At 48.8% G+C, this 25,736-nt stretch overlaps 1 protein-coding gene across 3 annotated transcripts in view; it reads left to right on the top strand.

Annotated features, from left to right (window-relative positions):
- Nucleotides 1-11,945, top strand: part of MAP3K9 (mitogen-activated protein kinase kinase kinase 9) — a 77,421-nt gene extending 65,476 nt beyond the window's left edge. The window contains exons 9-12 of one of the 3 annotated variants that reach the window (XR_010405237.1): nt 1,856-1,968; nt 2,916-3,719; nt 5,632-7,799; nt 8,804-11,945. Coding sequence is in view for 2 of the 3 variants with exons in the window: in XM_064571265.1 (XP_064427335.1) it covers nt 323-391; nt 1,856-1,968; nt 2,916-3,719; nt 5,632-6,116 (1,471 nt within the window). In the remaining variant the exon portion in view is untranslated. Of the gene's footprint in view, nt 1-322; nt 392-1,855; nt 1,969-2,915; nt 3,720-5,631 lie in introns of all 3 variants that reach the window. The other 2 variants (XM_064571265.1, XM_045901120.3) reach the window with 2 other exon arrangements.
- The last annotated feature ends 13,791 nt before the right edge of the window (nt 11,946-25,736 follow it).

The following is a 25,736-nucleotide window of genomic DNA, read 5'->3' as shown; positions in this document are numbered from 1 at the left end:
CTTTTAAAAAATAGTATTTATCTTATAGGAAACATGTACTTGCTCCTAGACAGCTTGGGTGTCTGTGGATTCACGTGGTCTCTGCAATTACGCTGTGGTGGCTTGGGGACCTTTGTCCCACAGATTGGGAGGTCCTGGGCCTGTGGCAGCTCAGGCGCGGCCACCTCGTTAAGGTTCCTGCATGGTGTGGGTTGTGCTGACCGGGCAGGAGGAAGGCAGCTGGCCACATGGCTGGAGTTCAGCCTTAAGGGCTCCCATGTGGGAGAGGCTGAGTTGGATGTACCCACTGTCGCCTACTACTGATTTTCTTTATTCGTTGAAGATCCCCTCAGAGACGTGAGAAAGCTAATGGTTTAAGTACCCCATCAGAATCTCCACATTTCCACCTGGGGTGAGTCTAATCGTCACCCTTCCATCAGATGTGTTCATAATAGTCCCCCTTCCATTTCCTTGTTCTCACGGCACACCCCGTAGAATCGAGCGTCATTATTGCCAAGGCTGTGCTGACTTTTTTTCTTTAAAGCGGTACCCTCGTGCACGCTGGGAGCTTCCTGTGTTGGTCTGACTTTCCCTTTTCTCCCTTCCCTGACCACTCCTGTTGTTGGGGTTCTCCTGGCACCCCTAGTTATAGGGCGATGACACAAGGCTATTTATCCTTTCATCTTTAGCACTGGCTTTGACTTTGCTAATCTGGATTCCCTTGAACCCAGAGCTGGAGGTGATGTTAGAAGATTATCAGTTAGAAGTCCCAGGCTGTGGGTTTAGTAGCATGCTTATCTCTGGCTGTGTATTTTGGTGGAAACCACGGGTGGCTGGAATGTACTTGAATTCGCTGGTATTTCTGATAGCACTTGAAACAGAGATCTGAAATGAGGGGAACCATTGGTCCTTCTCTCTCCCTCAGGATGGACTGGGAAGAGTGGGCTTTATTTGAATAGCTTTTTCTGGCCCTGAAATGAGAGCCCCTTCTGATTATAATCCTGGTATTTCCAAGGCAACGATAACCCACAGATTTCCTCAGTCTTCCCTCTTTACTGTCCGTTAGAGAAGAGACCAGTGCTGCTGGGTCTCTGACTCCCCCATCATATGAGGGGGTTGGTGGGGTGCCCCGTCAGGATCCTCAGAGTTACTGGCTTGTGAGTCTGAGCTCATCACAGGGACTTGAAAGCAAGCTCTTGCCCTTTTCCTCTCCGTTCCCAGACAAACCAGGGGCTCGAGGATGGTATTATGTACTCCCCACGTAGGTCTGTCCCAAAGTGCACTGGGTTGGTGCAGCTTTGTTGGCTGGTTTTTGTTTTTAAAAAGTGGCTGGCAAAAAAAAAGAAAAAAAGAAAAAAAAAGTGGCTGGCTTTGAAAGTTGCCTAAGCATGCCATAAGCTTGGCAGGAGTGGAGGATGCGGTCTGAGTGGAGTAGCCTGGCCCGTCCATGTCTGCTAGCTCATCTGCCCGGGGCTTGCCTGGCATCGCAGTGTCCCCTGATGTCAGCACTGTGCTGTAGACAGCGTCCCGGAGTGATGGCCTCTCGTGGAAGATGGGCTCGGGCAAGACCTGGGCCAGTGCTGGGCAGCCCTCATTCTTCCTGTCCTCTTGCCAGCCTGCCTGCTAGATCTTTCCCCAGCTCCATAACAGCATGTGAAGGGGTGGGTTCATGGCCCTGCTTTTCTTTTCCTAGAGCATGTGCACTTCTGTTTGTGATGCGAGGGGACTCAGTTATGTTTGTTGCCTGTACCCCAAGGCTCTTGGGCTTTGGTGGAATTAAGCTCACAGGGAGAGACTTTTGCACAGGCCCGTGGAGGTGAGAGTGGAGTAAGGGAAGTAACCAGTTCTCACAGTTTCCTCGTTTCCTCCCATTTAGCCTCAAGTCCCTGGTAGATGGATACAAACAGTGGTCGTCCAGTGCCCCCAATCTGGGGAAGGGCCCGAGGAGTAGCCCAGCCCTGCCAGGGTTCACCAGCCTTATGGAGATGGGTGAGCATTGCCTTTGTCCTGACTGTCCCTGTTTCCTCAGGGAAATTTCGGCCAAGCTTCTGGGACTGTTTGAGGACCCCTACTGCCACTTCATGGGTGTCGTCTCCTCTTTTACCCAACTCCCAGGCCCCCACCCACTTCCTTCTTTGCTTGCTCTACTCCCATTTCATCGAACCTTCCCAAATCACAATTTCTTCCTACTACTGCCATGGGGCCTGCCCTTGGCCTCCTATCCCAGGGAGCCAGGTATAGTCTCCTTAGGGCAGTGCAGAGGGTGAGGCCTTGAATCAGGCATTTTCCTTTGCTGGGTCACTTTCCTTTGTATCTTAATGTGGGGAGTCTGCAAAACAGGAGATGGTTTCTTCCTTTCTCCAAGGAAGCTTTCCATTTGCCTGTGCTTGCTGAATGGGTAAGGTCTCCTCCAGGCTCTCTGTCAGACAGTAAGTCCTCTTCTCTCTGAAGATCTCCAAGGTCAGAGTAGGTCAGTTTATAGAGTAGATGTACCTTCACCTGGGGAGGGGATCCCAATCCATTGCTCTTAGAGGGGTCTCTAGGCCATCCTAGAAATTCAAGGCCCCTTCCACTTTTAAGGTGCAAAAAAGTTAGGAATGTTTCTGTTCTACCCACTATTCTAGGAAATTCACACTGTACCTCTTGTGTTGAGGGTCCCAATGAAAGAAGTAGAAAAGTAGCCGATTTCCTTTTCTGAAAACAGGAAAAGAGGCTCTGGAATGGAGAGTGATTTCCTCGTGTTGGTCACAGTTGAGTGTGGAGGACTAAAGCTCTGTGGGTTCAATGCCTGGTTCCTTATCCCACCCATGAGACTCTTAACTTTGAATTCCTGACGCTCCACCAGGAAGCCCGGGGCTGGGAAGAAGGACGAGATTCTTACTCTTGCTGCTTCATTCCCATTTCCTGTTTCCCTTCCTTTCCTCTCTTCTTCACAGAGGATGAGGACAGCGAAGGCCCAAGGAGTGGGGAGAGTCGTCTGCAGCATTCACCCAACCAGTCCTACCTCTGTATCCCATTCCCTCGTGGAGAGGATGGAGAGGGCCCCTGCAGTGATGGAGTCCACGAGGAGCCCACCCCAGTCAACTCAGCCACCAGTACCCCTCAGCTGACGCCCACCAACAGCCTCAAGCGGGGCGGCGGCCACCACCGCCGTTGTGAGGTGGCTCTGCTCGGCTGTGGGGCTGTTCTCGCGGCCACCGGCCTGGGGTTCGACCTGCTGGAAGCTGGCAAGTACCAGCTGCTCCCCCCGGAGGAGCCTGAGCCCCCAGCCCGGGAGGAGAAGAAGAGGCGTGAGAGTCTTTTCCAGAGGGCCAGCCGTCCTCGTCGGAGCACCAGCCCCCCATCCCGGAAGCTCTTCAAGAAGGAGGAGCCCATGCTGTTGCTAGGAGACCCCTCTGCCTCCCTAACGCTGCTTTCTCTCTCCTCCATCTCCGAGTGCAACTCCACCCGCTCCCTGCTGCGTTCGGACAGCGATGAGATCGTGGTGTACGAGATGCCCATCAGTCCGGTCGAGGCCCCACCCCTGAGCCCTTGCACCCACAACCCCCTGGTCAACGTCCGAGTGGAGCGCTTCAAACAAGACCCTAACCAATCCCTGACTCCTACCCACGTCACCCTCACGGCCCCCACGCAGCCCAGTGGCCACCGGCGGACTCCTTCTGACGGGGCCCTCAAGCCAGCGGCTCTCCTAGCCAGCAGGAGCCCCTCCAGCAATGGGTTGAGCCCCAGCCCTGGAGCAGGTGAGTCCTGCCCTCCTCCTCTTTTCTCTTTCCTGCCTTTGTGCCTCCCCCTGGAGTGCAGTACTGGAGTGGATGCCATCCCTCCTTTGGCTCGGCCCACCGGGACATGCTGCCCTGGGGTTGGAGAGGTGGCCAGGCTGGCTACCTTCTCTCTGGGGGGAGATGCCTCCGTCGGGGGAGACAGCTTCTAGGAAGGATCAGGCCCAAGGCTCCCGTGGGAAATTCGGGCTCTGGGTCTTGGAGTGCACAGCGCCGTGCCTGCAGGGTGTGTGGGGGGGGTGCGGGCAGGGGCTTAGCCCCCTTGTTCCCGGAAGTGGAGACCGACGTTCCTGGAAGGAGTGCCGCACTGCACTAGGAGGGGTGTTCGGTGCCACGTGGCTGGGCTCGTGCCTGGCATACTCACAGGCCAGCTTCCTCCTGTGCATCCTGCCCCGCGTCACTCGTCCCTTACTCATTGCTGACTCCCCGGACGTGGAGAGGGATGCAGGTAAATTGCTGAGCCCGGCATATGCCTGCCTTCTCTGTCTGACACCCAGCCACCTGGCTGTAGGTAACCCAGGTCATTCCCACCACCATCCCCTGCTCCCTAGAGACCTACATCTTACTCGGAAACCCCTCTCACCCAGTAGAAGATGACCAGATGGCAACTGAGAGTTCAGTGATCTTTTTTTTTTTTTAAGTTACCAACTTTATTAAAAATAATTTTAACAAAGGAAATGATAGGAACAGACATTTGACAGGAAAGTAAAATATAAGAATATAAAGAGGACAGCTCCTGTATTAAGGTTCTTCAGAGTAATAGAACCAATAGCATGTGTCTGTCTGTCTGTCTATAGAGAGATTTATTTTAAGGAATTGGTTCACATGATTGTGGAGGCTGGCAATTCAAAATCTGCAGGGTAGGCTGGCAGGCTGAAGATCCAGGGAAGAACTGATGTTGTAGTTCAAGTCTGAAGGCAGTGTGCCGACAGAATTCCATCTTCCTTAGGGAAGGTCAGTCTTTTACTATTAAGTCCTTTAACTGATCAGATGAGGACCACCCACATTATTGAGGGTAATTAAATGTTATCAAAACTATGCCTTCTCTTCTTTAAAAAGTGACAGCAGTTATAAACTGGAAATTCACTTAAGAAATACCAAACCTCATCCACAAGCATAACTATACTAAGTGAAACAGTAAGGTATGTTTTACCAATTACATTTGGCAAAATTTATAATTTGGTAATATTTATTTTTTAAGAGAGTTCAGTGATCTTTGAGTGTAAACGACAGTTGTATTTTCCCCTTCAGCTTGCCCCTCCCCTCTTTAGATTTTTTTTTTGTTGAACTCAGATGTGTGTCCCCTTTGGGAATCAGACCTTATGACTCATCTTTGGAATTCTGATGCCTAGATTTGTTCCTGCCTCCCATGTTTATTCACTGAACGAACTGGGAATAAGCAGACCCTTCCTTGAGTCTCAGGGGTCGGCGAACTTTCTTAGTAAAGGGCCAGATAGTAAATATTTTAGGCTTTGTGGGTCCCGTGGTCTCTTTGTAACTACTCAGCACGCCACCCCAGCGGGAGAGCGAGTAATTGGTTTGGCTGTGTTACACTAAAGCTTTATTTGTCAACACAGGGTGGCCCGTGGGGCCTAGCTCTGCCTTAAGCTTCTTCATTACAGATATGACCTCCATATGTCCCGTGATTGTTTTTATTATCAGATACAGTGATCATGGCCTTCTGGTTCACTGCTGTATCCCCAGTGCCTCCCAGCACACTACCCGGCACACAGTAGGTGCTCATTAAACATTTGTTAGTCGGGTTAGTCCCAGTGACTAGAGATGTGGCAGCTGGGGGCTGGGGAGCGGTGTATACCTGGCCCAGAAATGTGGCGTTGTCATCTGATGCTTCTCCCTCTGTCTCTTTGACCAGGAGTGTTGAAAACCCCCAGCCCCAGCCGAGACCCAGGTGAATTCCCCCGTCTCCCTGACCCCAATGTGGTCTTTCCCCCAACCCCAAGGCGCTGGAACACACAGCAGGACTCCACCCTGGAGAGACCCAAGACCCTGGAGTTTTTGCCTCGGCCACGTCCTTCTGCCAACCGGCAACGGCTGGACCCTTGGTGGTTCGTGTCCCCCAGCCACGCCCGCAGCGCCTCCCCAGCCAACAGCTCCAGCACGGAGACGCCCAGCAACCTGGACTCCTGCCTTGCTAGCAGCAACAGCACTGTGGAGGAGCGGCCTGGACTTCCCGCCTTGCTCCCGTTCCAGGCGGGGCCGCTGCCCCCCGCCGAGCGGACGCTTCTGGACCTGGACGCAGAGGGCCAGAGTCAGGACAGCACTGTGCCTCTGTGCAGAGCTGAACTGAACACACACAGGCCTGCCCCTTATGAGATTCAGCAAGAGTTCTGGTCTTAGCATGAAAAGGGTTGGGGGGTGGCCAAGGGGGAAGCAGGAGGAGATCGGGGGAGCTGGCTGGCACAGCCCTTTCTCAGAGTTGGACCCCCTGAAATCCAGCCCTACTTCTTGCACTGATAATGCACTTTGAAGATGGAAGGGTGGAAGCGGGGCCACTTCAGAGGGTCCCCTGCCCTGCAGGGCCTTTCTGCCCACGTCCACCGGAAGGGGCTGTGGCCATCAGCTCTGGCTGTGTAGGGGAGGGAGGGGTGCGTGCATGTCCCCCAGCCTCCACACTCTTCCTCGCCTTTAGGGTGACCCCACAGGGTCACTCAGCCAAATCTGTCTGCTGCCCCCTTTCCTCGCCTCCCCTCCGGGCTTGAAAAAGCCCGGAGCCTGTCCTGGAATCCTTTTGTTAGCCCTGCCGTCCGCCTTCCCAAACACCAGTGTTGGAGGTTCTGTGAGTGATTTTCTTCCTCTTCTACATTCTTCCCCAACACCCATGAATCAGAATCTCAGTTGGAGTGAGATAGTTTTTCTGCGTCCTCAGCCCTATGTGCCAGCTGGGGGACCGAAGGCACGGTGCCTCAGCGTGGGGCACAGGAGTTGATGGACCTGGCAGTGACCTGCCTGCGCTTCCAGGTGCCCCCTGATTTAGTTGAGCCTCGCAGGGGTGAAGGGACCTGCCTCAGTGAGAACTGTGAGGGGAGGAGAAGGAGTCAGGAAACCCAGAGTCGAGTGGCAGCCAAGAGGGTCACAGAGTCTGTCCTTGTTCCTTTTGGAAACATGCAAATAAGGGCAGAAACCAGCACCTGTTGATGGCATCCAGCTCCCACCTGGGGTCTGGACGCAGCCAGACCCGTGTCTGCCACAAACATGCTCATCCCAGGGATCGTTTCTTGGGAGGAGCACTCCCCGGTGCCAGTCCTGGAACCAGAGACAAAGTTCCTGCGCTGGTCCATTTTGTTGTCTGATCTTTATGTGTCACGCCCTTCCCTTGATCTTTCCTCCCATCCCTGGGATCAGTGGACTTTGGGTTATGAGTTTGGCTGGTAGAGACTTTGCACTGCTCCGAAAGAGCATATCGGTGGGGGGTGGGCTGGGGGCTCCTGGACACTGGGAGCTGGAACTGGGAGGATTTCTTCTCAGCCAGGCCATCCATTCTGGGATACCCTTGAAGGAAAACGGAGCCTTAGTGGTACCTTCCGCAAACGGATACGGTGAGGCCATGATGTTTGTAAGGTGCTTAGTGAGCCCCCAGTGTGATGCAAGCTTTGAGCCCCAGGCTCTGCAGACTGACCACGGCCTCTTGTCTCTATGCACAGGTGGCCCCTGATGCTGGGCTCTGGACCCTGAGCTGGGTCAGAAGGAGAGCAGAGGCCAACCCCGACTTTTCTGGAATTTGTTTCCTTAACTTGAATGTTGAGTTGTTTCTGGAGCTTTCTCCTGTGTACCTTCACTTTTCCACTTACCTTGAGGCCTCCTGTATTGAGTGTGAACAGTTTTCTTTGTGCGAGACACACACATAAACCCGATGGGGAGCAGAGCCTTTGGTCATGCTCCTCTCCCCTCCAGACTCTCCAAATGTTGCTTCACTGTCCTCTATCATGGAATAGTTCCCTGGAGATGTTGCAGGACAGCCCGCAGGCTCCCTGCCTTTGCTGCCTGGAGGCCAGAATGTGGGGAGCGACAGAGCTGGCTCAGGTAATGCGTTTGGTCACTGCTCCGTCTCTCTCTGTAACTGATAATGTCCCAACCTGGGAATGAAAAAAGGGGTGACCTTGGTTTTCAAATTGCTCCTTGTTTTATGAGCTCCCTGGCACTTTGGTTCAAGGGCGCCACCTCATCTTGGGTGGGAGGCACTCTCAGTGTGTTGCCTCCCGGGGCTTTGCTGTTGTGTCTCATCTCTCCTTTGCTTTGTGCAGGGAAGACTGTAAGAGAGGATTTTTGCCTCCATCCCCTCACTCCTTGGCCAGAAGGGGAAAAATGGGAATCTTAGCCACAGTTCCAGCCAACCAAGCGACTCCCCTTCATTCTTGATGGGGAGAGGGCTGCAGATGGTCTCTTCTGTGCCCTTCCCTGGACTCTCCATAGCCCCAGTTCCTAAGTCACGAATGCATCTATGAACGCTTGGCTCCACTGAATGGCCCTTCGGTGGGGTGCAGCATACAGCAAAATCCAAACCCTGCTGGCTCTGGACAGTGCTCTGTGCTGTGAGGCAATTGACTGTTTTCTACTTTTTGTTGTTTTTTTGAGGCTGCAGCCATCTTTTTTGGAAGTGGTTGTGTAACTGTTGGCAGTGTAGGCTGAATGGTGGCCACTTGGCATTGAGTGAGAGGTGGAACCCGTTTCTTACTCCCCCATCCAGAGGGAAGACAAGGGAAGCCTGGGTCTGCTGAGGGTAGAATTGCACATGCAAGAGGCATAAGCAGGGTTAGGCTGAAGTTGCTTCGGTGAGCTTGCATGAAGATGGAGGGGTTCTTTCTCAGCTCCTCCAAACCCTATCTCTGATGGGCCCCTGCCCGCCACACTCTCTCTGTCTCTGTGGGGCGAGGCTTGGTTTGATAAGGATCCTGTATAGTAATGGGTTTGAGTTGCTTTGTGTCCACTTCGGCTCCCTGGTGTCTGTGGTCATGGTCAGGAGCAGGACTTGAAGCTGGGATCCCCTGCAGTGGCATTAACCAGCATCTCCTGTTCTCTTTCCTCAGGAACACTTTCCCTCTGCTCTTGGCAGGTGCTCACTACTGGAAGATGGTGATAGAAAGCAGATACTGCTCTCTGCTCTTCCTCCTTGGATCCTTCCACGGATTCTAAACAGGATTATCCTCGATTTACCCCCTTGGGGATCCAGGCCACTGCCAGGGGCTGAGTGGATGTCCCCATTTTCCCAATATGTTATTTCTAAGAGGCTTTGGTGGATGTTCTTCACTTCACATCCTTTAGTATCCCAAGGGTCTGGTGGTAATGATAAAGGTGGTGATGATGAAGGTGGTGATGATGATATTTTACATGGGTCAACTCAGAACAATGCTAACCTTTCCTCCTGACTTTACAAAATTGCATCATTGTCCTGGTATACTTGCTGGTAGAGAAGAGGAAATGCTTAAAGAGGAAGAAATTCAAAGGAAGAGAAATTGAAAAGCTGCTTGGGCTGGCTGCTGAGTCAGGCACCGAGCTCTTGAGCCCCGAACAAGGTGGCTCTCTCCCACTTTCTGCTTCGGTCTCTGGCCTCAGGCTTGGTTTTTAGCTCCTCTCAAATTTCCTTGCCTGCTTCCCTGTCAAGGGCAATGAGGACATGTATCCGAGCAGGTCAGCAGAGCACGCAGCTCCCTGCAGGCCGTTAGGATGGACTGCTGACATTAACAGTGTGGTTCTCACCACTTTTGCCTCTAAGGGACTTGCCTACTGTTCCTTCCTTTGGCTTCTGGAAGAGTAGTGATTTGGAGTTGGCTTAGCATGGGGGCCATGGTCAGGCACATGTTCTTCTGCATTTGTGTAGCTCCTGGTGTTTATAAGCATCCTTTCTACTCCGCCCACTTGTCAGGCTGGCCCTCACGATTAGTGTCTTAGGAAGGAGGAACTAGGAGACGGGGAGGTTGGAGGCAGCATTGGAATGACAGTTGGGGGCCTCGGGTTTTTTAGGAGTCATTCCCAGAGTCGGCTTTGTTTAGAGACTGGAATCAGGCCAATTCCTGGAAGAATCTTTGTGAGAAGGTCCGCTGAGCCTTGAGACCCGTGTCTTAGTGTGAGGCTCTTTACAAGGCCCCTTTTCCCTCAGACCACGGTTGCTCAGGGACACAACAAGACACCCCAAGGGCACCTAGGTGTGGCTTGTTGTCAACGCTCTTACTCCTCAGTCCCCACAGTGGAGACCCCTCCTCCCTCCGTCCCCCCACAAAGAGGGAGACACCTCCCGAGCGCTGCCAACTCTTCAAGCTTGCTTTTAGCGAAAGCGCGGAGCAGCAGGCTCTGAAGGCCGGATGGCTGTGAATGGTGTGCTTTGGGGAGCCTCGACCTTTTCCTCGTGCGTTTAATTAAGCCTGTGCTTTTGACTCAGGGATGTGAGGGCCCCCCTTCAGGCAGGTGAGAAACACTCCACTGCCTCTTGAAGGATTTGGGGGACAGAGCAGATGTTGCCCTTGCTGTAGTGCGAGGCTTTTCCCGAAAGCTCTGCCAGAGACTGTGGCCCCGGGTCAGAGGTGAGAGCAGCCCGCAGCGTGCTGTGATCCTAGGGGACTGTGGTGGCGGGAGTGGCAGGCTAGTGGTAACCTGAGCTGCCTCCATACTAGCTGGGTGAAGTTGCAAATGTTTCTTCCCCTCTCTGGACCTCTGGGTCCAACCACGAACTGAGGGGGATGCTACCTTCTTCCCTACCTGAAGCACGAAGCCCTTTAATTTCGAAATGTATGATCCTGGAACCCAAGGTCCAGCACTGATGAGCCTCACCTTGCTAGATCGCTTCCCTTTGTGGAGAAAATTGTGTGCGTGCATGCGTGTGTGTGTGTGTGTGTGTGTGTGTGTGTGGTTGTACGTCAAAACCAGTCGAATATTGGCAATTTCCTGTGGTTCAACCTACTAAGCCACCTGCCTCTCTCCATGGCTACAGGCCTGAGGATGACTCCTTGTCAAGCTACATTTGTTACTAGGAACACATTCTCAAATGCTCTCTTCTTTCAGACGAATCCTTGCTTTCTCCGATCAGGAATCCAAATTAGTGAAAATCCACATTAGAAAGGAGAACACACTGCTGCTTCTGGGAGTCCCTAGCACCTCCCTGGCCTTGCCACCTGGGCACTCGCCATCTCAGGCACTGGCGTTTGAAGGCAGGACACAGAGACTGGAGTCCTGGCTAATGAAGGCTAAGTAACGGGATTTAGGTGCCTCGTTAACCTGACCCAGCTCTGGGCTTCTGGTTGGCTGTACAGGCCAGGTGAGCCTCTCATCAGCTTCTCAGACTGTTGACTATTTTCCATTGATCCTGATGAAATACCAACAGCACCCCCCCTCCTTTATTCATTTCCGGTCTTGGGCCCTGGAAGCACCGTGGCCTCGCCCTAGCATTTGTTGTTCTGAAGGTTGGGCTCCTTCCTTAATCTGGAGCCAGGAGGACTGCTCTTCCTGATTCCTTCTGCCTGTGGCTGCCTGCATCCGCCGCCCGTAGCCTTCCCCTGAGTCTCTCGCTCACTGCCACAGCTAGACTAGAGAAGAGCCGTTGTGATGAGTTACATGCCCTTGGTCCCCAGTTGTAGCAAAGAAGGGAGGTGATGAACTCATCAGCTTTCTCCTCTGATTTTCCTCACTGTCCATCCTAAACACACACACACACACACAGACTCGCACACTCACACACTCACATGCTTGCACACAGATTTAAACTATCTTCTGGAGGATAAAGGAAAAAAGTTGGAGATGGGTTTTACTTGGTTTGCAGAAATGCTTTCTTTGGGATTTTCCTCCCCATTAGAGCCTTTGAGTCTAGGTAAAGTGAAAGTTCACATTTGTGTTTGTTTTGTTTCTCTGGAATTAGCTACTAGTTTTCATCCCTAGGCTCCAGTGTCTTGTCCATATGTCCTGAGCCTGTGTCCTTGAATTCCCATTTTGCTTTGGGATTTAAGTTATTGTAATTTGTCAACAATATTTAAAAATAGAAAAGTCCTGAAGGAAACTTACCAGGTTCTTTTCTTTGGCTTTTTTTTTTTTTTTTCAAGGTACTGTAAATTGTTAACTAGGGATGCCAAGCAGGCTTGGTTCAATGGCTAAACCTCTTATCGTATTACAGTGTAATGCTGATTCAGCCTGGTCCCACCACCAGAGCACACACAGACTTGAATAAAACTGTTACAACAATGACTTCTGGTTTGCCGTGTGCTTTGTAACCTTATCCTTTCCCCTCTTTTTAATCAAACAAAATGTCCAAGTAACTGGCTCTTTCTGGGGATTTCCGTATGTAGGGAAAAATAAAATCTATGGCTATGGAGCAGGAAGGAGGAGGAGGGTGAAGAGGCTCCCTGAAGGCCCTGGAGCCCCCAGCTGGACCACAGGGACCCTACCGGTACATGGCGCTGAACAGCACCGCCCAGATGATTCAGTCTCTTCTCACAGCCGACTTCTGCAAGGGCCACGGATTTGGGCTTTCAGAGCCCCCGGCAAGCATGTGCCGTCTCCCACCCCTATCATCCTCCACCCTGATGTTCCTGGTGAAGTGGTAAATGGGGCTAAGAGGATGAACACACATGGAGTTGCACACTTGTAGACAAGATGTGCCGGCTGTGAGGAAAATCTTGGGCTCCTTGTCGTCTTGATATTCTCAAAGGCACTTGCCAGTTGTGAGTCCTCGGGCAAGCCACTTCACCTCTCTGGGCCTCTTCTGGAGCAAGCTGATCACCAAGCAGCCTTTGTGCTTTCCCTTCCAGGATTACACGGGTGGGGATGAGGGTGAGAGTAGACGGAAAGCCTCGTGGGGGCTACTCTTCGCTGCCTCAGTCCCCTATCCCACCATTCAGCGGCATGTGGAAGACAGTTTCTGAAACTTCGATACTAACACCCTCTCGCTTTAATGCTGTGACCTCGTATCATGCCTTACGGCTTAGCTCCATCCTCTGCAACCCAGGAGGGGTGACCGAGGTGGGGTTCAGTGCTGGATGCTGAGACTGAGAAGAAAGATGACCTTTGGCTGAACTTCAGGGTGGGTTTGCCCGGGGCCCACATAATCTTTGGAAGGAGATTGGGCAAAGATGAAAAAATGACTGAACTCTTTGCTGGAGAAGATACCATGAAAGGTACCATATGCTGTGTACAAGGCATGTAAATTGCTCCATGTTTCTGGAAAAGCAGTCTGGCCATGTGGCATTAATTCCATAACATGGGCCCACACATAGCATTTATTAATAAACACTAGGTACAATATACCAACTATTGTGTTAAGACTTGACCTACGTTATCTTATTTACAACATCTCAACGTCTTTAAGAGTAGACCGCATTTTATCTCCATTATATATTGAGGCAAATGAGGATTAGACTCAAGTAACATGCCCAAGGCCGCACAACTATCAAATAGTGGGGCTGGGATTTTTCCGAGTCTAGCGTCTGCACTCATATCACTTGTGGGGCGCCTGGGTGGTTCAGGTGATTAAGCTTCCGACTCTTGATTTTGGCTCAGGTCATGATCTCAGGGTCATGAGATCAAGCCCCACATCGGGCTCCCTGCTCAGTGGGAAATCTGCTTGTCTCCCTCTCCTCTGCTCCTCGCCTTGCTCTCTCTTTTTCTCTCTCTTAAATAAATAAATCTTTAAAAAATAAAAGTGTTCCTTCCTTTGGAATTTTTAAGACTTTTCCTTACGATGAATATATGTTACTTCTATATTCAGCAAAAGAATGATGAATTCCGTAGTTTGGGGTATTTTCCCATGATACCAGGTTCTTCTGCAGATGTCCCAGAAGCCTAGGCCACTTGCTTCAGGGCTGCTCCCTGACCTGAGCAATACAGCAAGGTGACTCCAGACCAGGGCCAGGACCAGGACAAGCTTCCAGGTCCTAAGGGAATCTCCCCTGACCCCTCTCCTTATTTCTTCCTCCCAATTGAGAGATGGTGCTGAAAAGGTGAGTCACTTGCAGAATGCAAGCAGAACCTAGTGAAGACACATGAACAGAGAAAGTTCTGGAAGGAGGTACCACGGAGGTCTCCTAGAGGGCATAGCTGGTTAGGAGTGCCATTTCTTGGGCGGGCACACAGTGTGCTCTTAACATTTGCAAAACACGTACACAGCCCTCCATGGAAGGAGCTGGGCTGGGGTTGGGTACAACCACACCCTATTGACTTGATCGTGGAATGTGCTTCATTCAAGGCTGGGACCGATGTGCTAATCCTCTGATCCCTGCAGTCCCCACCCAATCTAGTCCGACCTGCTCAAGTTGGAGAACGTGTTTTGGCTTAGGTGGGTGGAGTCGGGGGTGTCTGCTGCTCAGCCTCACTCCTCCTCTCCGACACTGGCCACACGGCGGCCACCCAATCAGGAGAGCCTCTTGCACAGTCTCAAAGGCAGACACATGAGGCTCTTTTGTGTTCAAGGGAAAAGGGGAGGGTTGGGACAGAAGATCAGCCCTAGGAAATATGCTCATGGAACACAGGTCTGGTCATGTTACACCCCAATGTCTGTAGGAAGAGATCCGCATTCTTTAGCATGGCCTTGAGGGCCTTTCACGATCTGGTCGCAGCCTACCTTCCCAAACTCCTAGCACAATTTTCCTGCCCCCAGCTCTTCCTCACCCTAAGACTGTACCCTTCCTTGTTTCCCATAAGATTTGATCTTCCAGGAACTGAGGCCTCCTGCTGGAGAGAGCATTGTCTTCTTTCTGAGCAGATGCTCTGCTACCTCCCCAGGTGTCTAAGCTGAATGTAACCTGATTAAGTGGTTGGCAAATTAAGTGGTTGGATTTGGGGTGGGAGGACACCAGGGAGCAATAGGCCAGAGAAGGAGGGAAAGAGAAGAAAGGAAGAGAGATGGGACCCTGTCCTCTGGAAGGCCACACATTCCCTGGAGAGACAGAAGATGCTGGGATGTACTGAAGCAGATTACCAAGCACAACAGGACTCCTGTGACAAAGGCAGGCCTGGGCGCCATGGGCAGTGAGTGGCAGCCAGTTAAAGAGACACTGACTCCCATCTTGTTCTGTGCTTTACCCAGCCTGAAAAGAGAAGAATCATCCTTCTGACACATACTGACCGAGGGCCTACTCAGGGCTGTGATTCAGTGTGACCAGCAAATTCCAGTTCCGTTCAGGCCCAGGCAGGTCAATGAGGGACGCATTCTTGAGATGGTAGGATGCGGTAGAGGGCGGCGGTGGATGGAGAGGCCTGTCCCATCTGAGGGCATCCACTTAAAAAAAGAGTGCATAAACACATCCCCTCTGTGCTTGAAACTTCCTGAGAGTGAACGAAAGAGACAGAAAAGGGCTGCTGCCTTTTAGGAATTTACCATGTAGTGGGGAAAATCAGGTGAGACCACAAGAAGGGCAATGGGGGAGTACACATGGGGCTGGGGGCGGGGGATGGGGGAGAGGTGGGAAGCCATTGTCTAAGCTGAGGCCTGAAAGAGAAGTAAGACTGAAAGGGTCCCTGGGTGGTGATGATGGTAGCAGGGATCCCAAGGATTATTTGAGCAGCCCTTGTTTTTTTGTTTTTAATTTAAATTCAATTAGCCAACATATAGTACATCATTAGTTTCAGATGTAGTGTTCAATGATTCATCAGCGTTCATCATATCATGTGCCCTCCTTAATGCCCATCCCCCAGTTGCCCCATCCCCCACCCCCCTCCCTTCCATAACCCTCAGTTTGTTTCCTGGAGTCAAGAGTCTCTCATGGTTTGTCTCCCTCTCTGAGTTCTTCCCATTCGGTTTTCCCCTCCCTTCCCCTATTGTCCTCTGTGCTATTTCTTATGTTACATATATGAGTGAAGCCATATGATAATTGTCTTTCTCTGCTTGACTTACTTCACTTAGCGTAATCCCCTCCAGTTCCATCCACGTCGATGCAAATGGTGGGTATTCATCCTTTCTTTTTTTTTTTTTTAAAGATTTTATTTATTTTTTAGAGAGTGAGCGAGAGAGAAACAGCATGAGAGGGAAGAGGGTAAGAGGGAGAAGCAGGCTCCCCGTGGAGCCGGGAGCCCGATGTGGGACTCGATCCGAGGACCCTGGGATCATGACCTGAGCTGAAGGCAGACGCTTAACCATCTGAGCCACCCAGGCGCCCAGTATTCATCCTTTCTGATGGCTGAGTAATATTCCATTGTATATTTGGACCACATCCTCTTTATCCATTCGTCTGTTGAAGGACATCTCTGCTCCTCCCACAGTTTGGCTATTGTGGACATTGCTGCTGTGAACCCTGGGGGGCAAAGTGCCCCTTCTTTTCACTACATCTGTATCTTTGGGGTAAATACCCAGGAGTGCAACTGCTGGGTCATAGGGTAGCTCTATTTTTAACATCCAGAATGAATCAACAAATTAAAACTTTTTTCTTGGTTTTACTTTCAAATAAGATAGATAAATATTGTAGGTATAATGCACATACATATGCAAGCACTCTTTGGGGTCTAAAATTACCAGAGGACTTGAATCCCCACCAGATGGCGCTAATGAGAACAAAGAGAAGGTGGGAGGCACAGAGAGCGGGAGAGAGGAAGGGAGGGAGAAAAAGAGAGGAAGGGAGGGAGGTCATTAAAGTGGGATTTGCAGTAGTGAGTTTCATAGTGTGAGATGTCCTAATAGCAATGATATTTGTAGACTCTGTAGGAAAAAAAGTGACAGGCCCAGGACTTAATCAGTGGGTTTTCACAATCTAAATTAGATAGGCAGATTTATGCCAAATAATACACTGGATTTTTTTTTTTTTTTTTTTTTTTTTTTACATCCCCTAACAAAAGCCAAGCACATTCCTTGGAGAAGCTCCCTGCAGCCCCGGGAAACTAAGCAGATTAAACTGAGCGAGCTCAGTCTTTTCCATTTTGTGTTGCTAATAAGATAACATTAATCTCTGGGGTTTAAGAGTGAAATTTAGGCAGATTCATTCCAGCAAGGAGTGCTCTGTGGAACCTCACAGCCAGCTGCTTCTTCCCATAGTGGAGGAGAACGTGGTTGGGGTGAGGGTGGAGAGAAGGTCACCTCTGAGGGACTTAACTGGCCCCTGGGGACAAAATCGTATAAACGTCTGGGCGCGTTGTGTGAGGAACTATAAATGGGCGTTGGGAAAACTTGAAGCCAAATTTATTTTTCTTTCAAGGGCAGTGTGAAATAGCTGGCAAAGGATAGAAATCTCTTCCAGAGGTGAAGTTTTTAACGGCAATGCTCTTTTAAGGGTCACCAAAAGAAGCTAGAGCCTAAATTGGGGGCTGGCTTTCTGAATGGGTGCATCAGCTACTAGAGAAGTGGGTGTAATGTGGGATCAACTCTCCTTCCCCACTAGGCTGGGAGTTTACATGTATCCTCTGACCATTCATTTATTCATTCGTTCATTGACTCATTTCTACGTTGGTCCGAACCTGCTTCCTCTGAGTGCTGGGTCTACTGTGGAAGCTGAAAGAGACATGGTTCCTACCTTCAGGTGGATTTGTTTTGAAAGAACAAGTCAGGGGCACCTGGGTGGCTCAGTTACTAAGCGGCTGCCTTCGGCTCAGGTCATGATCCCGGGGTCCTGGGATCGAGTCCTGCAACAGGCTCTTTGCTCGGCAGGAAGCCTGCTTCTCCCTCTGCCATTCCCCCTGCTTGTGTTTCCTCTCGTGCTGTTTCTCTGTCAAAAAAAAAAAAAAAAAGAAAAAGAAAAATTACCATTTAAAAAAAAAAAGAAAAGTAATCGAGACCGGAATCTGAAGTCTCACTTTCAACTTTCAAAGCCACTGATGATGCAAAATCCACTTCGCATCCCCAAAGCAGCCCAGGAACCTTGTGTTTCTCCTTTGGGAAAAATAGTAGCACAAGGACCCGGAAGCTCAGGTTGCAAGCGAGCAAAACTGTTGGTGTGAATGGCGCCTGACCGAGGGCCTCTTGGCAGAAGTTGGAGAGTGATAGACAGGCATTAGGGAACAGGGGACTGTTTGGTGACAAGCATTAGTGTTACCAGGGAGGTGGGAGAAGGGCAGGGACAAATTCTAACAAAATATTAGGAGCCTGTTTGTTCATTTGTTTTTAGTTGCATAGCACGTGGTTGCCAGGATTTTAAATTGTAGTGCTCTAGGCATGTAATTAAGTGAGAGAGCTTAGTTGGCACCAACTGGGACACCAAGTTGTTGATGCAGCTTATGAGAGTGACCTTCTGATATTAAAATGCAGGGGCTGAGTGTGTGTGTGTGTATGTGTGTCCTTAGCCCTATTTGCTGCTTTCCCTCGGGGCTTCCAAGCTCCAAGTAAAAAGGACTAGCCCCTTTAATATCTTTGTATTTCGTTTTGTTACGGGTGTGAACCTTCCCATCTAGGTCTCAGTCTGGCCTGCGGCAATGATGCTCAGCTGAAAGGGTTTCTGGATCTGAAACAAAGGTGGATCATCTCAGCTCAATCAATGAGCCAGCCCACTCATTACAAATGCCCCATGCCTTCGCTTCTTCTGCTTAAAATCACAGAATTTTAGAGCTGAATGTGAACTTAGCCTTTAGCTTCTCACTTGATAAATGAGAAATCTGAGGGCCACCATGGTGAACTGACCTGCTCAAAGTTGCTCAGCTGGTGGGTGCTATCAGAAAGTGAGCAGGACTGGACCTGCACAGGGTCCTCTCCGGGGTAGCCCTGAGGCCCGCTTTGACTCCAGAGCAGTCTCTTCTCCTTGGCCATGAACTCCCACCCTCTGACACGCATCCTGTTTTCCCCGTCGTGGTGCCTGAAGCCTGGTGACTCGTCTGCAGAGGTCTGACAGAGAAAGAAGAGGAATGGACTAGCCAGGTAACTGAAATGCTTTGTGAAATTGTAGAAAAGAGTCACTTTTCGAGTCGTGGGGGACCACTGCACCTTGGCGAAGGCCACCTTCCACCTTCCCAGTGGGCCGTGAGGGCCCGCAAGAGTTCCTGCCCCTCCCCAAGGTGAGCAGTTTCCTTCGTTCGGCTGGGCCAGCACAGGCCCCTCAGGTCACGAAGACCCTGTGGGCTTACCTGGCAATTACCAGGAGTGGGAGCCAGCCCTTTCCAGAGGTTCTTTCTGATCCTTTCTAGCAAGTCCCTCAGGCAGGGGAGGAGGGCAGATGGAGGTCCTCTTCCTATAGGATGGAAGAGGAAGGCACTCCTGAGAGTGACCGGAAGTCAGGACCTGGCCAGCCTCCCCTGGCCTCCCCTGGCCTCCCCTCCCACACTCTGTCCATTTGGACCCTGCTGCTACTGCAGCAGATGGAGGCTTTAAAGGAGTCCCAGTTTTCCATTCCCCAGGCCAGTGCAGGAGGAGTTTCTCCAGTGCTCTTTATTAGAGATGGATAAAGGTAAAATAGCTGAGGCTCTTTGGGATTAAAGAACATCTGTGCTTTTTGTTTCAAGTGACCATGTTCCTGTATGTCTTGGGTGCCCTGATCCCAAATATTCTGTCCTACCTTCTTTATTAAGTTCATGTATTTATTAAAACTTATATTCTGATTTTTGTTCTGAAGATAGAGATATTATTTGGAAATGGAATTCTTCACCCCCTTCTGGTGTCTGACTTTGAACCATGCAAAGCCCTCTTTGGAAAGAACAGAATCAACCCTGCTCCTCCCCACCCCCAATCGTACCAGCCAATCATCTAGGGAGCCTGTGATGGGGCCCAGCAAGGCAGGGGGTGTGTGTGAGCATGGGTTTAGAAATCAGTTCCGGTTCAAATCCCAACTTCCAGCACCATGATTTACAGCGTTTTCTAACTTCATCTCCTACTGCACCTCCCTGTACCTCTCTGCTTCTGAGCACTACCCATGTGGTCCCTCCAATACTTGGTGCCTGCCTCAGGGCCTTTATGCTTGCACTTCCCTTGCCCTGGAATTCTTCTCCCAGAGACCTACATGCCTATACCTTGCCTTCTTCAAGGCTTCCGTCAATGTCATCAGGTGGAGGCCTTCTGCGGCCAGTCCCTAATACTGCAATCCTCCATGCCCTTACCCGGTCTCTTCCTTGCTTTGTTTCTCCGTAGCACTTATGACTCCCTAGCCTAGCATGCGCTTCACTTAGACTTTTGTTTATTGTCTGTCTTACCCCAGCTACAGCAGAAACCCCATGAGGGCAGGGATTTTATCAGCTTTGTTCACTGCAATATGCTCAGCGTCTAGAACAGTGTCTGGTCCTTGGCAGGAGCTTAACAAATTTGCATGAATACATAAATCTGAGCAAGTAACCTACCTCTCTGAGCCTATAGTCCTCCCTCTCTTAAAAAGAAGGTGTGAGTGGTTAAATAAGACAACTGCTGTAGATAAAATTAATAGCCAACATACATTGCATCTTATTCACTACCAGCTCTCAAGTATTCCAGTGCTTACTATTATACATGGATTATTTTATCTAATCCTCTCCCCAGTCCTATGAGGTATTCTGTTTATCGTCCTTTTATAGAAGAGGAACCTGAGGCTTAGAGAAGTTGTGTCACCTCCCCAGGGCCACACAAGATTCAGGTCCACATAAGTCTGAGCCGCAAGCCAGGACTCTTAACCTTGCCAACATGGTGCCCAACTGCAAGGTACGTAGCCACGGCCCCACCAGTGCTAATTCTCTTCTCCAAATCACTCGGTGAGTGACGCTTGTTGTCTGTCTGCCCTTCTTTTGTGTGTGTGTATGAACCTTCCACTGAAGGACACACAGTCCCTGCCACTGAAGCCTGACATTTTGGAAGCATCCCCTGTCCTCAGGAGACAATGTGGTGCTGTTATTTAACATAGTACTGGAAGTCCTAGCCTCAGCAATCAAACAAAAAGAAACAAAAGGCATCCAAATCGGCAAGGAAGAAATCAAATGTTCACTATTTGCAGAAAACACAGTACTCTATGTAGAAAACCTGAAAGACTCCACCAAAAAATTGTTAGAACTGTTACACGAGTTCAGTGAAGGCGCAGGATACAAAATCAACATACAGAAATCTGTTGCATTTTCTATGCACCAATAATGAAGCAGCAGAAAGAGAAATCAAAGAACCGATCCCATTTACAATTGCACCAAAAACCATAAGATACCTAGAAGTAAACCTAACCAAAGAGGTAAAGGATCTGTACTCTGAAAACTATAGAACACTTATGAAAGAAATTGAGGAAGACACAAAGAAATGGTAAAACATTCCATGCTAATGGATTGAAAGAACAAACATTGTTAAAATGTTAGGGGTGCCTAGGTGGCTCAGTCAGTTAAGCGTCTGGGGTCCTGGGATCGGCCCTGTGTTGGGCTCCCTGCTCAGGGGAGAGTCTGCTTAACCCTCTCCCTCTCCCCCTCCCCCACTGTTATGTATGCTCATGTGCACTCTCTCTCTCTCTCTCTCTCTCTCTCTCTCAAATGAACAAATAAAAATTTTAATGTCTCTATTACCCAAAGCAATCTACACATTTAATGCAATCTCTATCAAAACACACAGCATTTTTCACAGAGCTAGAACAAACAATCCAAAAATTTGTATGGAACCAGAAAAGACCCCAAACAGCCAAAGCAATCTTGAAAAAGAAAAACAAAGCTAGAGGCATCACAATTCTTGACTTCAAGGTATATTACAAAGCTGTAGTGATCAAGACAGTATGGTACTGACATAAAAACAGACACATAGATCAATGGAACAGAATAGAAAACCCAGAGATGGACCCACAACCATATGGTCAACTAATCTTCAACAAAGCAGGGAAGAATTTCCAATGGAAAAAAAACACTCTGTTCAACAAACGGTGTTGGAAAAATTGGATAGCAACCTGCAAGAGAATGAAACTGGACACTTTCTTATGCCACACACAAAAATAAATTAAAAAAAAATTAAAAATGGATGAAAAACCTAAATGTGAGACAGGAAACCATCAAAATCCTAGAGGAGAACACAGGCAATAACTTCTTTGACATTGGCTGTAGCAACTTCTTACTAGATTCATCTCCTAAGGCAAGGGAAACAAAAGCAAAAATGAACTATTGGGACTTCATCAAGATAAAAAGTTTCTGCACAGCAAAGGAAACAATCAACAAAATTAAAAGCCTGCCTAATGGAATGGGAGAAGATATCTGCAAGTGACTGATCTGATAAAGGGTTAGTATCCAAAATAGATAAAGAATTTATCAAATTCAACACCCAAAAAAACAAATAATCCAGTTAAAAAATGGGCAGAAGACATGAACAGATAGACATTTTTCCAAAGAAGACACACAGATGGCTAACAGACACATGAAAAGATGCTCCACATCGCTCATCATCAGGGAAATACAAATCAAAACTACAATGAGATATCACCTCACACAAATCAGAATGGCTAAAATTAACACAGGAAACAACAGATGTTGGCGAGGGTGCAGAGAAAGAAGGACTCTCTTACACTGTTGGTAGAAATGCAAACTGGTGTAGCCACTCTGGAAAACCATATGGAGGTTCCTCAAAAATTTAAAAATAAAACTACCCTACGATCCAGTAATTGCACTACTAGGTATTTACCAAGGATACAAAAATACTGATTTGAAGGGACACATACACCCCGGTGTTTATAGCAGCATTATCAACAATAACCAAATTATGGAAAGGGCCCAAATGACCATCAACTGATGAATGGATAAAGAAGATGTGGTGTATATATACCATGGACTATTACTCAGCCAAAAAAAGAATGAAATCTTGCCATTTGCAACGAAGTGGATGGAGCTAGAGGGTATTATGCTAAGTGAAATAAGTCTGTCAGAGAAAGATAAATACCATATGATTTCACTCATGTGGAATTTAAGAAACAAAACAAATGAACATAGGGGAAAACGAGAGAGAGAGAGAGAGAGAGAGAGAGAGGCAAACCAAGAAACAGACTCTTAACTCTAGAAAGCAAACTGAGCGTTGCTGGAGGGACATGGAGAGGGGATGGGTTAAATGGGTGAAGGGAATTAAGGAGGGCACTTGTGATGAGCACTGGGTGTTGTATGTAAGTGATGAATCACTAAATTCTACACCTGAAACTGAATATTACACTGTATGTTAACTAACTGGAATTTAAATAAAAATGTGAAACTAAAAAAAAAGAAGGCAATGTGTTGTATTTATAGTGAGATGGTAGGTTTGTTCTCTGGGGGACCTAGATTCTGGCACTTCCTTTGCATAAACTTACTGTGTGATCTTGGGCAATCACTTCTCTCTAGCAACCCGCTTCTACTGTTATGATGAGCACTGAGGTCTCTTGCAGCTATAACAGCCTTGGGCCCAGGGAGGACACCTCAGGGTTGTGTGGTTTATGAATCATCTCAGGGATCCTGCCCCCAGGCTGTAGCCTTGACCTCACTCTGCTTAATAATGCAGTATACCCAGCTTTGATGATTATTGGCCTTGCCCCTCCCATGCCTCTTGAGCTTGGGTCTCAGGCTGCTGGATTTGAGTGGGAGGACAGAGGAGGCAGTATTTCCAGTCATTTTCTAAGCACTTCTCTAGGGGCAAGACCAAAAGAAAGATAAGGAAGATTTGAGAGCTTTCCCACCCAACCAGAGACCGAATCATTGCAGTAAACAGACTTCTCTTGTGGGGGTGGTCACGGGGGAGACCTCCTCAGCTCTCTGGAACCTCTGCGGAGGGGCTTGGGGACTGCTTGTATAAACAGGCATCTGCCCAACAGCCCCTTCCAATTTCCCACCACGCTTCCTCTCAAAGGAGTCCCGACAATCCCCTTTTGCCAAGCCGGAAACTGCCTCACTTCAGTTCCAACTTCTAAACTAGGGATTTGTCCCCCTCCTTGTGAAATGGGGGTGAAATGGAGTAAGCTGAGCTAGCCAATGGCTTAGGTCATTCTCCTCATTTAATTCATTCATTTATTCATTCAACATTTATGCGATGGACTCTTTGCCAGGGATTCAAAGAGTAAATTAGTCACGTTGTGGCAAACTTAAATTGGGTAACTGGTAATTTGAAGAGAGGTTAAGAGATTATTTTCAACAGTGAGGTCAGAGTACCGGAAAACAAGGGATAGTGGAGTACCCTGGAGCTGGTAACATCAGGAAGAGGTTATCTGTCCTGGGCTGCAGGGATAAGAATAGAGAAAATTCCCAGAATTCAGGAGAGAGCTCTGTGGATAGGACCCCTTGGCAGGAGCTGTGTGACCTTTGTTTGATGGACTCATCCAGCTGGTGAAGGAACGTTTTCATCTCCCTTTCTTCTCTCCATTGGCTGAATTCCATTGATGTAGTTGGTATGGGCCAACCTCTTGGGGCTCACAGCAAAGCAGAGAAGGACAAACAAATTTCTAGCACAGAAATCAGACATGGCCTGTGTCCTCAAGGAGCTTGCACACTAGCAGGGGAGAAAGGAGTGCAAAAGTAGATTACAGCATGATAAATGCTTTAATAAAGCTATGAACAAAGTATAAGAGGAGTTCGGGGGGTTAGGGAATAGGAAAGATCTCTGCCAGGGAGGGTGTTACTGTGTTTGTAGGTTGGGGAAGGAAATTGGTTCCTGGGAAGCAAATGTGGAGGCGTTGTTTCTCAAAGGAAAATCAGGCTTCTTGGAGGAAGTAATGTCTAAACTGAGACCTGAAATGTGAATAAGAATTAGTGAGGAGAAGAGGAGGAAGTAAAGGAGTTGAGGCAGAGTGAAACATGTGTGAAAGCTGGAGGCTGAAAGAGACTGTAGAACTCTTTGGGAAACTGTAAGTAATGTGATATAATAAAGTAATATAATATAATAGTGTTTAGGAGAACAGGTGAAGGATGAAGCTGAATAGAGAAGGGCCCAGAGCATGAAGAATTCTTTTGCCTGATTAAGGAATTTGGAAGGCCAGTGGTAAGTCCTTAAAAGGTTTTAATCAGGGGAGTGATGTCATTGTTACTTGTTTTAGAAAATCACTTTGGGGACGCCTGGGTGGCTCAGTCAGTTAAGTGTCTGCCTTCGGCTCAGGTCATGATTCCAGGGTCCTGGGATCGAGTCCTGTGTCAGCTTCCCTGCTCAGCGGGGAGTCTGCTCTCCCTCTCCCTCTGCCTCTCCTCCTGCTTGTGCTCTCTCTCTCTCTGTGTCAAATAAATAAATAAAATCTTAAAAAAAAAAATCACTTTGGTTGAATAGAGGAGAGTATATTAAAGGTAGGGAGATTAGAAAGGTTATTTTTGTGATCTAAGTGAGAGGTGACAGTGCCCCAAAGTCAACCTGATGTGGTTTGAGCTGTTGGGGTTCAGAGCCAATGGTCAAGAAAGAATTCTTGAGACATCTTTAGTGCAAAAGTTTGGTTTTATTAAAGCACGGGATCGGACCTGTGGGCAGGAAGAACAGTACTGGGGTTGTGAGGAGTGATGATTATATAAGATTTTCTAGCCTATGGAGGGGAGGGTGAGTTAGGGCTCCAGGAAATTGAGTCTATAGGTTTCTGGAGATGGCTTTTTTCTTGTAAATTGTTAAGACAGTTGCAAACTGATGGAGACTGATGCCCTGCCTGAGTGAGATCTCCATCAGTTAACCACCTGTTTTTCCCTTTCCTTTGTTCTTGGCCAGCCAGGAGGGCCACATATCCCACCTTGCACTGTAGGTGTGGCCATGTGACTAGGTTCTGGCCAATAGAACGTGAGTGGAAGTGATGTTGCCAACCTCCAGTTGTGCCCGGATAAGGAAGAGGCGTGTCCTCCCCAGTCACCCTTCTTTCCTTCTCCCTTGGATATTGACAACATATGGCCACCGTATTAGCCCTGGACTGCTTTTATTTGCCCTGTTATTTGAGAGCTAACCCACCATTATTTTATCCCTTATGACAAAGATATAGTCTAACTAATACAGGATGGCGCTAAATGGTGGTAGAACCTCTGGTTTGTACTATATACAATGGTAATTATCTTTTGGATGAAAAAATAGAGATTAGGGAAAGGAACAAATATTTACTGAGTGCTTATCATGTGCTAGGTATTCTGTTAAGTATATGTTCTGTGTTAGAATTATTGTGTAATTCTTACAATGGCTCTATAAGGTAGGTATTATCAGCCCTCTGTTAACGTCAGAGAAACTGAAGTTCAGAGAAG

The sequence above is a fragment of the Mirounga angustirostris genome, unplaced genomic scaffold (assembly GCF_029215605.1).
Source record: "Mirounga angustirostris isolate CCGP_5_RB_7025 unplaced genomic scaffold, mMirAng1.0.hap1 SCAF_9, whole genome shotgun sequence".
In the NCBI taxonomy this organism is placed as follows: domain Eukaryota; kingdom Metazoa; phylum Chordata; class Mammalia; order Carnivora; family Phocidae; genus Mirounga; species Mirounga angustirostris.
This window is presented reverse-complemented; position numbering and strand designations above follow the sequence as displayed.